At 32.0% G+C, this 17,521-nt stretch overlaps 1 protein-coding gene across 2 annotated transcripts in view; it reads right to left on the bottom strand.

Annotated features, from left to right (window-relative positions):
• Positions 1 to 6,488: 6,488 nt before the first annotated feature.
• LOC150106467 (palmitoyltransferase ZDHHC16) overlaps positions 6,489 to 17,521 on the bottom strand; it is a 142,836-nt gene continuing 131,803 nt past the window's right edge. For both annotated transcript variants that reach the window (XM_090392464.1, XM_090392463.1), the window contains 2 exons: positions 16,219 to 16,289; positions 6,489 to 11,546 (listed from right to left, as the gene is read on the bottom strand). In XM_090392464.1, coding sequence (XP_090248590.1) covers positions 11,438 to 11,546; positions 16,219 to 16,289 — 180 coding nt within the window. In that variant the 3' untranslated portion in view covers positions 6,489 to 11,437. The remainder of the gene's footprint in view (positions 11,547 to 16,218; positions 16,290 to 17,521) is intronic.

Genomic DNA, 17,521 nt, shown 5'->3' on the forward strand with positions numbered 1-17,521 from the left:
TTATATGCCATTTTTTCTAGATGTTCTTTCTATTTGGTTCTGTATTTTTTTATGGTTTCCATTATTGTTGTTTGGTTTAGTTCTTTCAGTGTCTTCGTTTCTCTTTATATCTAATCTTGTATAACCTGCTGTTCTTCTGATATGTTTCATTTCTGCTACAATGAGTCTTATCTATTTCTCTTATTGTTCATGCTTCATTGCCATATAATGATGTTAGTTTTGATAAATTATACATTCTTAGTCTACATTTTTTCGGTAATTATTACTGGTATTAATGTTTTGCTTATTATCTATTTACTTTGGATAATTTATTAATTTTGTTAGAAATGTTTAAATCTTCATTTTCATTTATAGCTCACATAATTCAAATTGTTGACTTGTTTAATTAGTTTATTGTCTATTACTATTTTAGTTTGGATGGACATTTTTCCTTTGCATTGCCATCATTTTTTTTTTCCTTGAGAGAGTGTCATATTATATAGTTCTATTATTAAATTAAATTTATATACAGCCTTTTGTAGTGTCCTCATTACTTCCAAATATTACTCGGTCATCTGCAAAGAGTAAGGTATCTAAAATAAAAGTATTTTTCATATGAATTCCTTCTTTGTTGGTTAGCCTCCATTCTTTGATTAATTCATTCATGTATATTCCAAACAATATTGGAGAAAGGGCCATCCCTGTCTAAGAACCTCGTGTTGCTTCAAATGTTTTGGTTCTGTTCTTGCCTCTTTTTTATAATTATTCTCTAATAATGGTTAGTTATGAAGTAATGGTTAGTGAGAGGGAAGGACATGGAGAAATTAGTATAAAGGATAGAGAAGGTGGTATGTTGAAAGAAGTTGACCATTTTATGCACCTGGGATCAACCTCAGAGAGAGAGAGAGAGAGAGAGAGAGAGAGAGAAGGCACATATAACTTGGCAGCCTGAAAAAAAATTAGGACAGGTTGAACTAAATGGAATGAGATGTCAGGAGTGATATGCGACAAAAATGCACTCAAAAAAGTAAAAATAAGTATATATAAATCTACCATTAGACCTGCCTTGTTGTATGGAGCAGAGACATAGGCAACAAAGAGAACTCAAGAGGAACATTTGGAAAGAACAAAGATGAGGATGCTAAGATCCTCATCTTTATGATAAATGGAACTTCAAGGAGAGAGCATAGGAGGAACAAAGATATAAGGAAGGAGATGGAGGTTAGAAAAATTAGTAACAAAGTGAGAGAAAGTAGATTGAGGTGGGCCAACCATGTATGGAGAAGACTGGTAGATCATCCAAAGGAAGACCAAGGAAAAAATGGTGGGAAAACATCAAAAGGGATATGGAAGAAGATGGAGTGGAAAGAAGAGATGCCCAAGATAGAAACAAGTGGAAGAAAACTGTCTGAGTGACAGACCCCAGGACTGTCTGGAACTAAAATGCCAGAAAGAAGAAGATTGTTCTCTAATATAGTGTGTAGAGTGGCTTTAATTTTTGTATGAACATTTTTGTTTGTTTGTGCTTGGATAAAAATAAGGATGAAAATAAAAATATACTTTCTACTGAACAACTCTTGCTATAAATTGTCTCAAAATGAAATAAATGGAGAATGTGTGTGTGTGTGGGGGGGGAATATTTATAAAAATTTTGTACTGATTAACACTGAAAATTTAAGCAAAAAAATTAACTAAACATTGGTATAGTAATTAATTCATATGGTGCACGGTCAGTTTGCTTGGAGTTAAAAATGAGCATAAATTGTTTACATGATGACCTGTATGTAATTCAGTTTTTTTTTTTTTTTTTTTTTTTTTTTTTTTTTAAAGCAAAGTAGATCTATTCTTCAAATAAATAATTTATAGTTAATTTGATTCAGAATAATTTATATTATTCTGCATCAAAAAATCATGGCACTTATACTTAATATTTATTAAAGGATATAACATTGTATTTTTTAGTTAAAAAATATGAATTTTTTTTTTCAACTTCTCTTTTGTAATATATCTCTTCTAAATATAATCCTTTGAAATTGTGGCTGCTCTCAAAGTCTACTAAGAATCTGATTCAACATAATTCCAACAAAAATATGCTAGGTTTATTTCAGAACTTAAAATTTAAATTAATGTGAAAAATATTAGCAATAATTAAAGTTTCTTTCTGTCAAGTGCTTCTGAATCACCCCATAAATGTAGAAAATATGTAGTAAGTATTGATACTACTACATATTTTCATTGATAGATCATTCAGTCACTTGTGATAGGAAACTATAAGGTGATAGCATGTAAATTTTGTACACAGTTTCCTATCACAAGTGACTGAATGGATGATTAACTGTTATGGACTGAAATCTAAATCCACAATTTACCCCCCCCCCCCCAAAAAAAAGAAATGTTTATGTGAAACCCAATGATATCCATTTGTGGGTATCACATCGTAAGTCATTATTCATTTAATAATTTGTTATTAATTGGCTTGCTAAAATCTTAAAATTTTAAACTGTAAAAAAACACATTGCTAAGGTGTCCAAGATTACGTGGTTATTGAGGAACACACTAACATCCAGAGATAAAGAGGTTATTATTCCCTTTTATAAAGTGTTGATACTTCCACATTTGAATTACTGTGCTCAGGTCTGGTCGCCTAGATTCCTTGGAGATGAGGAGGTTGTGGAGAGGGACTAAGTTGGTGAGTGATGTAAAAAATGCTCCCTACATTGACAGATTGAGAGTTTGTGGATTGCAGAGGTTGGTTGATAGGTGGAGAAGAGGGGATATGATAGAAACGTTTAAATTACTAAAAGGTTTTTATAAGATTGATGCAGGGGAAATGTTTCAGCTGTGTGATAGTGATGGAAGAACAAGAACTCATCCCTGGAAATTAAAGAAAAGTGTGGTTAATAAGGGTGTGAGAACGAGGTTTTTTGTCTGGAGGGTGGTGAATGAGTGGAATTCATTGCCTGACGTAGTTGTGAGTTCTTCGTCTGTAAATGAATTCAAGAAGAGATATGATAGATATTGTTTTGCTAGTTTGGGTCTCTCATGATGAGTCTACTGACTCCATGGAGATACCCGTAATAATAATAATAATAAATAATAATAAAAATTTTAGATTTTGCATATATAAAAAATCCTGGCTGAATCATATCTTACAAAGAATTCATAAAAAGAAATATAATTGTTATGTATCTGATATACTATAATTATGCAATTTGAATAACATTACACTAGATTTAAACACTTGAATTCAGTAAATATACTCTAAAATAAATAAAACAAATTTTCAATGTAATTATATTTTGTTTTACTTAAAAAACTGTTCAACAGTAGTTCAACATAAAGTAATGCTGTATTATTCCTAATACAACATTACTTTAAGTTGAACAACTGCATCATGAACTTTATAATTCAGTTCAGGATATCTAAAACAACACTTTCTGAATAAAGGCACTGAGAATTTATTAACTGCTGACAAAGAAGGTATTTGTAAAAATTTAATTATGCTACAGAAACCTTCATTCAATGAAAAGCTAAATGAACTTAATACTAATGTCTATTTTATTATTTGGCTGTGAAATGCTTGGTATATGTGGATAATATATTTTCGGCAATGACTGGTAGGGACAGACTTCTGCCATAGGAAGTTTTAAAAACACGATCAATTGCTTTACATGTGCACTCTTTCATGTATGTGTACCAAAAAAACATGACATTAAAAATAATAATAATAATAAATAAATAAAATAATATAAAATTAATAAATTACAGATAAAACAAGCATGATTTTGGCTCATCTAGAAATGGAAAATAAAAAATGTTTATTTGAGTAAATGTAATTGAAGTCATTCTTCGGAAAGAATGAGAAGTTCGTGTAGTTATCCAAATGGCATAATTTTCAAAGAAGTTCCTTTGGCATTTACATGGTTTGGTGTAATTCACTTTGGAATGAAGAAATCACAAGCTGTGTGCTACAGTGATTGTAATGAATTGGAGGAAACTGATGGGCCAGGGAACTTCAGGGTGATTGTGGACAGAGAGTGTTGAAGTGTAGAAAGTATATTGAAAAGGTAGCCAAAGTGGCATATCAAATAACTCAGTTGCTGAAGCACACACACCAACAAGCAGGAATATGGAGGTTAAGTTGAGAGAATCCAGAGACAAGTAACCAAGACTCAGTTCCCTGGAACCCATGAGAATAGATTTAGGGTCTATGAGATACAAAGACTAGTTGATAGATGAAAAAGAGGAGACATGGTAGAACCATATTACAGGGATTTTATAGTATTACTACCAAAGACTTTTTTTCAAAGCATCACAGGAAGGGAGGAGGGACACATCCTTGAAAATTGTGTAAGAATGTGATAGCAAGGATGTTAGGACTAATTTTTTTTCTTTTTCTTGAAAGGTGGTGAATGGGGGGGGGGGGGTGCCAGAGGTGGTTCTGAGAGTTTTGTTGGTGAATGAGTTCAAGGAGATGTATGATAAGTATTGAATAGTGGTTAGTGTGGGCCTGCTGCAATTAGTCCTCAACTCCATGGAGATATGCAAGAAAATAATAATAATAAATATTACTGTTTTTCTCACATGAAGGAATAGATTTAAAAGTGTGATCCTTGCTGATAATTTGAAAAGAATATTTACCATGTATTTGAAAAGTGGAAAATTCTTTTGACTACTTAACACATTCATACTGGGCACCATGCAAACTGTATCATTCATTACTTGTCCATGGAGCAAGACATGAAAAATTGTCTTCCATTTCCAGTTTGCCATGTATTGGACACACACAAAGAATCATGACATGTTTTCTATAGAAACCAAAGTTAATGGGAAAAGACTTTTTACTTTTTAGTTATCTAATTCACTAACAATTAAGAGAAAGTTTATAACTGTTCATATTTTTAAATTTCTGAAGATCAAGTAATTATATTTTACTATGCATTAATCAGATATGCACTCTTTGCATATGTCTGAGAGAAAAAATAGACATGAATGTAAATAGATTTATGATCAAATATATGTACAGGCAACTCATTATACACGATTTTGTTATCCACATTTTTGCATATATGCGGTTTCATTATTATAGTACATAAGGACTATCACTGTTTCCTCTACAAGGTGTAGAAGCTATCAATTCAGTGTCCATTTTGTGTCTCTACTGCCTTGCTGGGTCTATATGGTATTTGTTTTTAACTATAAAAAACTTCTACACCCTTTGAGCAAGATGTCTGGCAAGAGAAAAACAATGAAATTACTTGTGAAAAGAAGAATGTGAATAAAGACCAACTGAAGAAAAGGCCTATGAAATCCCATTATTTAGAGGTGAAGTTGGAAGTTTTCAATTGGGTTGATAGAGATGAATGTAGCACTGACATTGAAAGGGCCATGGAACTAAGCGATTCTACAGTGATAATGGCTGATACAATTTGTAGAGCACTCAGCTGTCCACAATTAGTAACAAAACCTCGATGTCATGTAATTGAGAAAATGGAAAGGATGATGGTTACATGGATTGAGCATGCCTTTGTCTTGGGTGGTCATATCAGAGAAGGCAAAAAATTTGTGTGAAGATCTCATGAAAGATGAAAAGAAGCTGACACCTTCTGCAGCAAGATGCAGATGGTTCATAAAAGTTGCTATGTGTTCCACAATTTCAACATGACTGGAAAGGTTACAGCTGTAGATCACATTGCCACAGATAGCAGAAGGAAGTTACACACTGAGAGGTAACAATCAGAAGTTGAAAACTGCAAGTCAGGTTTCCATTAAGGTATTCTTGAAAAAGTAGCATTCAGCCTCCTATGAGCTTTCAACTTCAGCATGAATATGTGATTACGATGAATAGTTATTTGTTTGATATGTTGAATACTTTATTTACTGCTCTTATGTCTTAATATGATTGAAAAATAGGTGCATTTTTCATTAAATTAATCTTGAAAGATTGAACATTGCTCACTTGGGAACAGAGCCTCTATTACCCCATGTTATAAGCCTTCTATTTCATGTGTTTTTGATATACGTACCGATTCTCGAGAACACAATTCCTGTGTATAATGAGAGTTACCAATGCAATAATTTACAGTTGTGGGGTTATGGGTGGCTCAATAAATTACTCTGATAGGGAACAAATTATGTGTCATCCTAAGAACTAGTTAGGCATGTACAAATAAGTTTATGTATATATCATCAACTTATTAACTACACAGAGAGGAAAATCAACAGAATTATAAAGTATGATCATGTGATTTGTCTGGCCACAGCATCAGTTACACACGTTATTTTATTTTATAACCAAATGAAATTATTTATTCAGAAAGAATTTTTTTTCGTGACAGAAAAATAACTGAACTTTTAAGAGCACAGTTTTCATTTATACGAGTTTTTAATGATGAAAAATCAAAATGCCAATACACACTGTTAAGTAATTCTTTTAAGTCTGATTACTTATTGCCTTCACAACTGTTATTTGATATTTAGTATTTCTTGATGATATTTAATTTGATAAAAACTGCAATAAGTTAATTTTAGTATATAACAGAAAAAACATTTCTGGAATCTGAAAAAAAAATTTATTTGATAAAAACTGACTATAACCTGTAACAACATGCATTGTTTGGTCATAATGTTGTGTTTACAACTGAACTGATATTTGAATCTTCACATGCAGCAACTGAAGATGCAGATATATTAACACCATTTCATAGTATATAGTCTTTAAAACATAGAGTTCTGTAAACAATTGACTATCTTTCCAAAGGATAAAATAAAAATTGGGAAAGGAATACTAGGAGAGTGCATTCTTCTGAATATTTAAGAGTATTAAAGAAAACTGCTCTAAATTCACACTAATTGATATTACACATAAAATGACCTTATAAAAGGTAAGAGTATGCTTTCATTTATCTTCAGGTCTTCTAACACATTCACACAGGAGCTAACAAAATTTGTATAGCTCCTGTGTGAATGTAGGATGTAGCAAATCGTCTCCTACCTCTGGTTTGCCATCTATTTGTCACATGATTAATTGTTTATGTGTACTTTTTAGAGAAACCAAATTTATGTTAGAAGGGGAAAAGGATTTTGCTTTAGGATTATATAATTCACTGATAATTAAGAGAAATTACATAAATGTTCATATTTTTGAATTTCTAAAGGTGCAGGTAATTATATTTCAATGTGCATTAATCAGATATGCACCTTTGCATATGACTGGCATGTCTGAGAGAAAGAATAGGCATGAATGTAAATAGATTTGTTACAATCAAATAAATATACAATAATTTACACTTGTGGTATTATGGGTAGTACAATAAATTACTCTGGTAGGGAACAGATTACATGTCATATATAAACTCTAGTTATGCACTTGCAAATTTATGAAGGACTTTATTTTTGGAAAAAAAAAAAAAGTGGGGAGTGGTTTGTTTTGCACAAAAACAACTAACCAATAATATTTTTGTACATATCATTAGCGAAATGTGTGAAGCACTCATCTGCCCAAAGAAAGAGGAACATGTTACACAGTCAAGTGAACTACTGCTGGATGTGCGACACATGCAAAACATAGCACAGAGTTAATGTGTTAGTAGTGCAATACTTAATAGTGATAAAGGCTTTATAAGTCATCATAATGCTACCACTTTCTTTTGGATGTTTCAATTTCTTAGTGCAAACAGTTTCCTTGTTTGCTTAAAGAATATGGATATTTTATTAATTGTCACTAAATAAATTATTTTCATATAAGTAAACGGTGACTTTTTTCATACATTGAAAATCATAAATTATATATTTAATTATGTGCTCTTGAAACTATATTTCTAGAGATTCACTCCACTGATTTTGTTGTTCTTTTTTTTTTTTACTTTGAATAAAACAATTTCAATAGTCTTTAAATCTTTTATCCAGGAATTGTAAAACATCCAATTTAGTATGATGGATTTTCCCCTTAAGAACTGGATTTTAAAAACTTAAAAGTTCATTTTATATAATATAATGGAGGAGACAGTAGCTACAACAGCTAATTCCTTTCATTAATGTTCATCCACTGAGTAAGGAAAGATGTACTGGTATTTATAACATTAGTACTGTATGTGGTAAAACTGACCAAAGTGTAAATAATTTTTTTTTTTAACACATATATGAATCCTATATATAAGAGACTGGGAAACTTATAGCATAACAGTGATTTGTATTAGCAAATGGTTAAGAAAATAGGATTACCGATTACCAAACACCAGATTATTGATTCTTAAAAAGAATCAATTTTTCTTAAGAAATCTATATTTTCAAAGATTTTTTTTAAATAAAATTTTGAGAATTTGAGGAGTACTCTGTTAAGTGTAAAGCAATATAAAGCAGGCTATTGAAAAGAAAGAACAGAGATAAACAGAATGAAAGGACAAAACAGGACAAAAATTGGTTCGATGGAACTGAAGCTGGACAAAGAATGGATGTTAACCAATAGGTGTGTTTTTACAAGCTTAAGAGAAAGATGAGGAAAGAACCATGAAAATATAAGAAGCACAAATGCAGAAAAGAAAGAATGTCTATGAGAAAGTAGTGACTGTAGTGAGGATGTAAGAGGGCTGGAAATTATTGGATTGCTCTTTTCTGGATAGCATAAAATAAATGCTGATGAAGAAAAACCATTCCTGTTTGAAGTAATCATGTGAAGATATATATTTCCATGCTTTTGAAATGTTTGTACATCCACAAGAGATCTGTTTGAGACCTGTTCAAATTTTGAGCAGATCTCTGGGAATAGATGTATAAAATGAAATGTGAGTGTAAGCGGTATACATACTACAAAAATCATTAAATCTCCAACAGATACAATGCAAAATAATATATTCTTATAGGAGCCAATTTTGAAAACTGATCTATTCAGAAATCCAAATCCAATTTCCTCTAGTTTTGCTTTGCTCTCAGAACTATCTGAGATCTGCTCAAAAGCCCAAGCAGAGAAAACAAATGATTAATGTTTGGTCATGAATAATGTGCAGCTGCTGATAACGGTTTACAACAGTTAATTCCCTTTCGACATGGATGCATTCAATGAGCAGTGTTACTTAGAATTTTGTTTCACAACACTGCAACAAAATAAAAATCTGTTAGACAACAGTCTTTTGCCATGTTTTTATATTTCTGTGAACGTATTTTTTTAATGTATCTTACACCTGAAGAAGTCCTTTGGAAGGAGAACAAAAACAGTTAATATTAATTCTGTTGTTTCTTGCCAGTGAAAACTCACATATATAAGCTTTCCAATATATGGGACTTCAAAATTTTACAGTTATAGTTTGTATATATAATAATTGTTATGGTTTATTTTTCTCACCACATATTAATGAATTAAAAATTAAATGAATACATTTTGATATGGATCAACATTTTTCTTCAGATGGATACCCATATATGGAAAAAAAAATTCAATTCAGTATAACACACGAGCACTATTTGACTTTGACATGAAACAGTAAGTTCCTTAAATGGGATTCTTTCTGGCAAGTGCCAACATGGTTGACTTTTGTTCACCACTGTTTCCCACTGTGTGCAAATGGATATAATTATCACCTGATCTAGTTCTGAGAGCAAAAACTTGTAAAAGTTAGAATATTACTGTTTTAAATATCTCTTGCTTCAAGACACATCTTTAAACATCACTACATATAAGCAAAACAGAAACTTTATGGCCTCCTTGATACTGTAGTAAGCATTCAGAGTATTACTTGTTAAAATAAGTCATGCAAATCATATTTTGATAATTCCCACTGCATATAAGCAAAAACAAAAACTTCATGGCCTCCTTGATATTGTAGTAAATATTCAGAGTATTACTTGTTAAAATAAGTCATGCAAATCATATTTTGATAATTCCTTTATATCTGATGTTGTGTCTTTACCATATTGAAGAGGTTCATTTATATTAAATGTATGGTATTTGCAATTATATATGATGTTGTACACTGCATGTAAAAACACTACTTGGAATCTTATTTCATCAAGACAACGGTGTGACCTCATATACAATTTATTTAATTCTATACACAAAAACGTTTGACTTCTCATCCCATTGACGCAAAGTAAAGAAAGTAGGATTAAAATTCCTATTTCCAAACCAAGAAAAAGGTAACAGAAGTTTGCAAAAAATGGTGGAATCAAAGTTTAATATATTTAAGACATTAATTCATAATGAACTATCTTGGTACAGCATTATAATCAAAGGGCATTCTCCCCAATTTTGCATGAGTATCCTTGCATTTTATTATAGCTCATAAATATTTTAGCATCCCTATGGCCATTTCAAATGTTATTAGTTTTTCAACAGGAAACCTGCAAAAATTCCCACAGAATACCATAAAATCAATTCAGCTACTAAGTTCTTAAGTGGGAGGTTTAAATAAATTTTGCAAATGGTAGAGTGATTAATTCTCACCATGTTAAAATATTAAGTTAAGATTTTCATAACATAAAATATTAAGGCCCTCTAGTTCATCTGTGCACAGTACAAAGAGGTAGGGAATAAATCACACAACATATCATAGCTATGACATAACACGTGTGTGAAGTAAGCAAAATCCAATTTAGTTCACATTCAACAATATATATACATTCAAACATTATCAAACACCAGATTAGCGATTCTTAAAAATAATCACTTTTTCTTAAGAAACCTATATTTTCAAAGATTTTTTAAATAAAATTTTGAGAATTAGTATTTTCAAGCAGTCATTCAAATGTTGGCATAAAAATGTTGGTTAAAAACAGAATCCACAATAACAAAACATAGTTAACAAGTTGGAAATCCCACGCTGGTTTCACTGCATTTTGATATATTTATAGGAACCATATCTTAACAATACTCGTTTATTTTCATGCACCTAATGTGATTTATCTTGTTAGAAATGATAACAAAATAAATAAATAAATAAATTACAAGCTACCTTGGCATGTCAACCTAATCTGTTCAAAAACAATGTGAAATATGCTTTCAAATAATGATTTTGAGCCAATTATTTGAAAAATAATTGGTTCAAATTACAATTATTGAACTTAATTCAAATCTATCATTTAAATGCATATTTTCCCATTAAAATACTGGGAGAGAACAGATGACATATTTTTTATGTTAAAAATGTAGAAATAAGATATGTAGAAATAAGTAACTATCTTAGCATGTAAAAAATGTTTCTCTCACTTATGGAAAATAACAATGAGTATGAAAATACAAACTGGATATTTCTACTGCTGCTGCTCTTCTTATCCTCAAATTGAGCAAAATCTTTTTTTAAAAAAATAGCATCTCATTAATCTACACACCCTTCACATAAAACTGCTTGCTGGTACAATTATCCCAATTTACTTAACAAAACATGACTGTAGGAAATATCAAAACTGGTAATTAAATATCACCTGGAGGAGAAAACAACACACCACAGAGCATTTCCATAGTTTGTCAGCTCTTTAAATCCGAAATACTTTCACCTATGCTGAATCGTGTATACCACGTAAGTCCGCTACCTTCTGGTTTATGTGAAGATGGCAGAAGGAAATGCCTCCAAGTTCTATATAATTACAGAGAAATTCAGATTTATGAAGATTATACAAAATTTAACTTAACTCTATACAGTTAATATAGTAAAGAAGTAATGAATGGCAATTTTGAAATAAATAAAAAAAAAAAAAATGCTAACTTACCGGCCATTATGGATCAAATACACATCCTCATGCGCTTCATATCCATCACATACTTCAATGTAATATCAATGGTATTACAATTTTAATATGCACTTTGCATCCATGATACTTGACGTCTATAGACGTCTTGGCTGGTAGCATGGTTAAATAGTGCTTTTAATTATTTAAATTAAGGGGATATTTAATCCCACATTATTTCAAAGCCGAATAACAAAATTCTGAGATAGAAATCAAAGAGTTTCATGCTGAATATAGCAAACTATAAAAGTTCAGCGAGTCCAAGCATGAGCAAACACCTGGGTGGTACAATACCGGGCAACTCGTTGTAAAGGTGGTTAAAGCTAGGATCGCTATTCTTAGTAATTGCCCTAATGTAAAACTCATCCCCTAGGAGATGTATGCTGTTTTACATTAAGGGAGATAGATCACTACCCAGACCAGTTTCAACCTTTATTGAGGTCTCATCAGTGAGTAGGTAGACCAAATAATATCAAGATTATAGTGATAATAGCTTTAATACTTTACAGTACGAGTTGTCAAAAAGGTGCACAGATAAATTAATGAAATAAAGAGCCAAAAGGATTCACTTCGGCAATGTTAAAATGATTTAAATTAAGGGAATATTTAATCCCACATTATTTCAAAGCCGAATAAGAAAACTCTGATATAGAAATCAAAGAGTTAAATGCCGAATATAGTAAACTATATAAGTTTGGCGAGTCCAAGCGTGAGTAAACACCTGAGTGGTACAATACCGGGCGCTCATTGTAAAGGTGGATAAAGCTAGGATTACTATTCTTAGTATTTGCCCTAATGTAAAACTCATCCCCTAGAGATGTATGTTGTTATTACTTTAAGGGAGATAGGTCACTACCCAGACCGGTTTCAACCTCTATGAACAAATCTAACACTCTTGGACCTCGAGTTCCTTGTTTCACATGCTGCTTGAGAAATTTGTCTTGCAACAATTCAATAAATTCTTTTTCATTCTTATCACGAGACTTCTATTCAATCATATTTGGATAATTAAAATCATTCATAAAGATTACTCATTTAGCACCCATAAGGCTAAATTAGTGATGCATTTCTGCATCCCCTGCAATTTAGCTGCCAGGTAGCAACACCCCACCATATATTTCATTCTGTTAGCCTCCACTTCACATAGATAGTCTCAAACTCACTGCTACATGAGACATTGTTTTCTTGCATTTCTACCCTAAATAGTATACCCATTACTCTCGATCTCAGTTACCCCTGATTTTGATAACCATATTTCACTAATGCCAACAATCTTAAGCCAAATCATATCCAATAAAGCAATGAGCTCAATCCCTTTAATTCTTATATTTCTAGCATTTGTGTATAGACATAACAAATTACCACCTAGCCTATTCTTATAATGAGATATGAAATCTATTTGGCCTTGTAAAACTTTCTCTTTTCCCTTCTTAGAAATACTCAAAAGGTCTGAACCCAAAGTGCATATTTCCACCTCTTCGACAGATGTATAGCCGTGTTCAAAGTCATTGGTATCTTTATCACATTTGCATACCATAGCTGAACTTCCACACACATTTTTCCCATTCCTCTCATGATGATCTAGTTTCTCTGACTCTGCATTTGGCCTCATCTCAATAAGTAATTTTTCCAGGCTCCTGCTGCCAAATGAATTCAAGTGCAGGTAGTCTTATATGTCTTTTCTACCATCAAACACAATCCACACATCTAAAAACTTGCATCCATTTCTTCTACACAGCCTGTGTGTGGAATCATCATCAATTTCCTGATATGAACTTCCAAGGGATGTTCAGGTTAGTATGACAACACTACATGAAATCTGCATGGAATCATTTGCTATCATTGCTCTCCTTCTTAACTCAGTACTGTCATATCTCAATTAAATTAAGTGGCCTGCACTTAAATGGTGATTCAAATATGAAATTTATGCTTGCTAGGGAGCTAGTTTCACCCTTGGGAAACTAGAAGTAGTGACTCCCTAGCAAGGGTAAATTTCATATTTGAATCACCACACTATATCACCTCTTTTTTTCCTTAGATTTTAATTGACTTACTTGTTATATTATTATTATTATTATGATTATCAAGTTCAGTGTTTTCCTGCCTCTTCTTGTTCTGGTCCTTTTCTGTTATCCTATGTTTTGTTAAATGTTTTTCCACTTTTTCCAATTCTCTGGTCAATTTTCTAATAATTTCTTTTATCGGGATATTTCCGATTAAAATATCCCATATTTTACTAATCATCAGATTATCCTTAGATATATTATCATCATCGCTGAAGCAGTGCTTCTGCTCATCAGGACAAATGTTCTCTTCAGTAGAAACAAATTAATTTACCTTTAGACACTGCCCTGATGTGACAAGTTTATGCCATAGCATTCCTCCAAATTGCCTCCTAAGCTTAATTGCCAGCTCTATAGTTCTGCATAAATTTCACGAGGAGATTTCGACATGTTGAGCAACCTTCCAGGACAAGGCTGCATGGCCATTTTCCTCAATTGGAAGTAGAATTGCTACTGCAGTTACAAATAAATCTTCTGATGCTATTACCAGATCCAACACTCTTATACCTTTCCATCCCTTCAAACTAATTTGACCCAGAACTGTCTAGACACCTGCTCAAATGCCACCCCCCCATATCTCTAGTTTCTCTGGTTTTGCACTTCCAACATCTCCAACACTTTCTACAAACATCTAACTCGAAAATCATTTAAGTGCAGTCCATTAGGCATATGCAGGTCCTTATATCAATCAAATTCACTCCACACATTTACAAACTGCACACCATTCCTCCTGCACAATCATAGCCCTTCTTCTCAGATCTGTCCTATCATACCAAGGCAGCAGACTCACAATCTTTACTTTCTTACTCTTAATTTTTGCTTCTACTAACAACTCTTCCATATCTTCTCTCATTGCATATTTCTCACCTTTCAAATCATTTGTGCCTGGCAAAACAATTAACTCATTCGCCTCTTTCTTCTGCATACTTAAAGCTTCACTAACATCTTTGTACCTGGAAAACATGCTTTTGTCACTTTCCCATTAAATATACCTCTAGGTATACTTGCATAAATCTTACCAGGAACATTCAACAGGAAAATACCTCTGTAATTCTCACATTCAGTTTCATTTCCCTTTTTATAGATGTTATTATGAGAGTTCTACTCCAATAATCTGGAATTTGACCCTCTGAATTATGCAGTGCAGTGCAGACAATGTAAAACTTTTATACCTCCATATTTGAGTATTTCGGGTTGAATTTCATCTACTCCAAGCTGCCTTTCCACATTTCACATCTCTGACTGTATTCCTGTTGGGAGTTTTCTACTGAACAGTGCACTGACACTGCTTGTTTCGTTTAGCAGTCTTTCCAAGTAATTACTCCAGATATCTAGAATATCTTTACTTTCATTTTTTTTTTCATCTTTATGATCACTGATTCCTTTTACAGTACTTTTTCCTCCATTTCAAAGCTTTTTCAATAGTTTCCAGAATATTTTGCCACCTTCCTGATATTTATTTTCTTTGTTCTTACCAAAGCCTTCCCATGCCTTTTGTTTAGCTAGTTTTACACAGTGCTTCACTTTCATACATTTTTCTTTGTATTCTCTAAGAGCACAAACTGACTTCCTTCCTTCTTTTCCTTGACTGTCTCTTCAACTTCCTGAGAACGCCATGGAGTTCTGATTTTGCTATCCTTGCAGACAACCTTCTATGGGATCATATGCACAAATAAATTGCATTGTCCAGTTTCCGATTCTGATACTTTCTCACATCATTCTATTTGACAGTGCCTGCTATTCAAGATCATCCTCATATTTAGTGTTGAATACTAGAGATACTCTTTTTCCCCAATTGTTATTGCCTGAATATCTTGTCCTTCTTGCTTAAAAAGATCTCACCTGTTTTTGTATTCTTTGTTTTAGTAACACCTATTATGGTGATCTGGTACTTATTCAATGTTTTCAATTGTTATTCCTGATTTCAAATATTTCATTATCAGCATTACTTGTTTTTTTGTTTGTTTACTCCCTTATTTCTCTTGATGTAAAAAAAAAAAAATCACAAAAGTAGTAGAGTAGTCAATAAATTATTTATATATCTCATCTGTCTTATCATGTGGAAAAATACCAGCAAACACATTCCTAGCAGCTTTCATAAAGTTGTATAATGGTACAGTTATATAATTATGTGTATTAAGTAAGCATGCAACATATAAAAAAATGCTTTTTAATTAAGAAATCATTCTTAATTTTTGCAGCTAAGAGTATTTCCTTCTGATATCAAATATACACACATACATTTTCCTCTCAACTCAGGTTACAATATTTAAGTCAAGTGTTGTCACGATGAAACAAATTTTATTAACTTACTTGATCATCCATCCTGAGTTAGTAGATAAATTTTTATCATTATGGATTCATTCTCAATATTACGGTATACTGCAATTTGTTTTTGTCCACTATTGCATGCATTTTATCTATATTAACTTTACTTTGTAATAATATTCAAGCCTACCGTCCATGCAAGAGTCCAAGGAAGAGTTTCCAGTTTGTTCTAGGTCCAAAGTTATATGGATTTACATATACCTATTGAGAGTAATAACATAAAACACCAAAAATACAGTAAAGATCAAATGAGAAATAAAATATTAGAGTTGGCATTCATGAGATATTAATCAAATGGTTTTAGCATATACAAACAAGTTCAATTTTTAAAAAAATTGGAATTTTATTAAAAGTATTTTTTTTTCCTGCTTAGATGAATACTAATTTGAATTTAAAATATATTCAGAAATATTTTTTTAAAAAAGCTTTTAAAAATGCTTTCCAGCAAGTTTCTATCTCTCAAAATACTTTTGATTTTAACATAATTTTTGCTCTATAGATCATCAAATTCCTGCCATGTATCCTCAAGGGGGGGGGGGGGTTTACAGGATATGATAGTACTACATGAAAAATTTACATCATTACTAACTTCCTATCTACAATTTTCCTCCAAATCAGTCTGTTACTTGTCAAGACTCCAACATTATCAGATCTTATATTTCTATCGTCTAAGGCACTTTGTACCGTATCAATTGACCTATATCTTGGTCTTCCTCTGGGTCGTTTTCCTGCCAACCTGGCAGAGAACACTTGTTTTGCTAATCTTTCCTCACCCATTCTGTTTAGGTGACCATACTACCTGAGATTAGCTCAGCTAACGCATTCCTGGATGCTGACAATGTCAAGTTCTTTCCTAATATCCTCACTTTTAATATGATATTGCCATTGATGCCATCTGTTCACACCTGTAATCTTTATCAGCAATCTCTAGTCTTTGGGCAAGTGTTTTACTTCTGATCCAGCTCTCAGATCCATAAGTTAAAACTGGTTTGAACACTGTCTTGTATACAGATAATTTAGTGTTCTGACTAATTTCTCTCTTATTCCATATGAATTTATTCAATTGACTGCCTACTATAACAGTTTTGTTGATTCTGTTGTCTATTTCCATATTTAATTTACCATCTTCACTAAAAATTATGCCTAAATAGCTGAAATGTTTTACTTGTTCCACAGGTTCCCTGTTCACAATACAGTTGACATTTTCAACAATTCTACCTATTTTCATTGTCTTTGTCTTTTTAATGCTGACCTTCATATGATATCTATTATAATAGTTATTCAATTTAGTCAGGGAATCTTGCAAACTTGTAGCGGATTTATTTAGAAGTATAACATCGTCTGCATAAAGCAAAGAGCTGACATTAACATCTCCAATTCTGATATCATGTTTAATACCACTTTCCTTCATAATGTGATCCATATAGATAATG

Source organism: Typopeltis vanoorti, chromosome 5 (assembly GCF_054136105.1).
Source record: "Typopeltis vanoorti isolate ZY-2024b chromosome 5, IOZ_Tvanoo_1.0, whole genome shotgun sequence".
NCBI classification, from domain to species: Eukaryota; Metazoa; Arthropoda; class Arachnida; order Uropygi; family Thelyphonidae; genus Typopeltis; species Typopeltis vanoorti.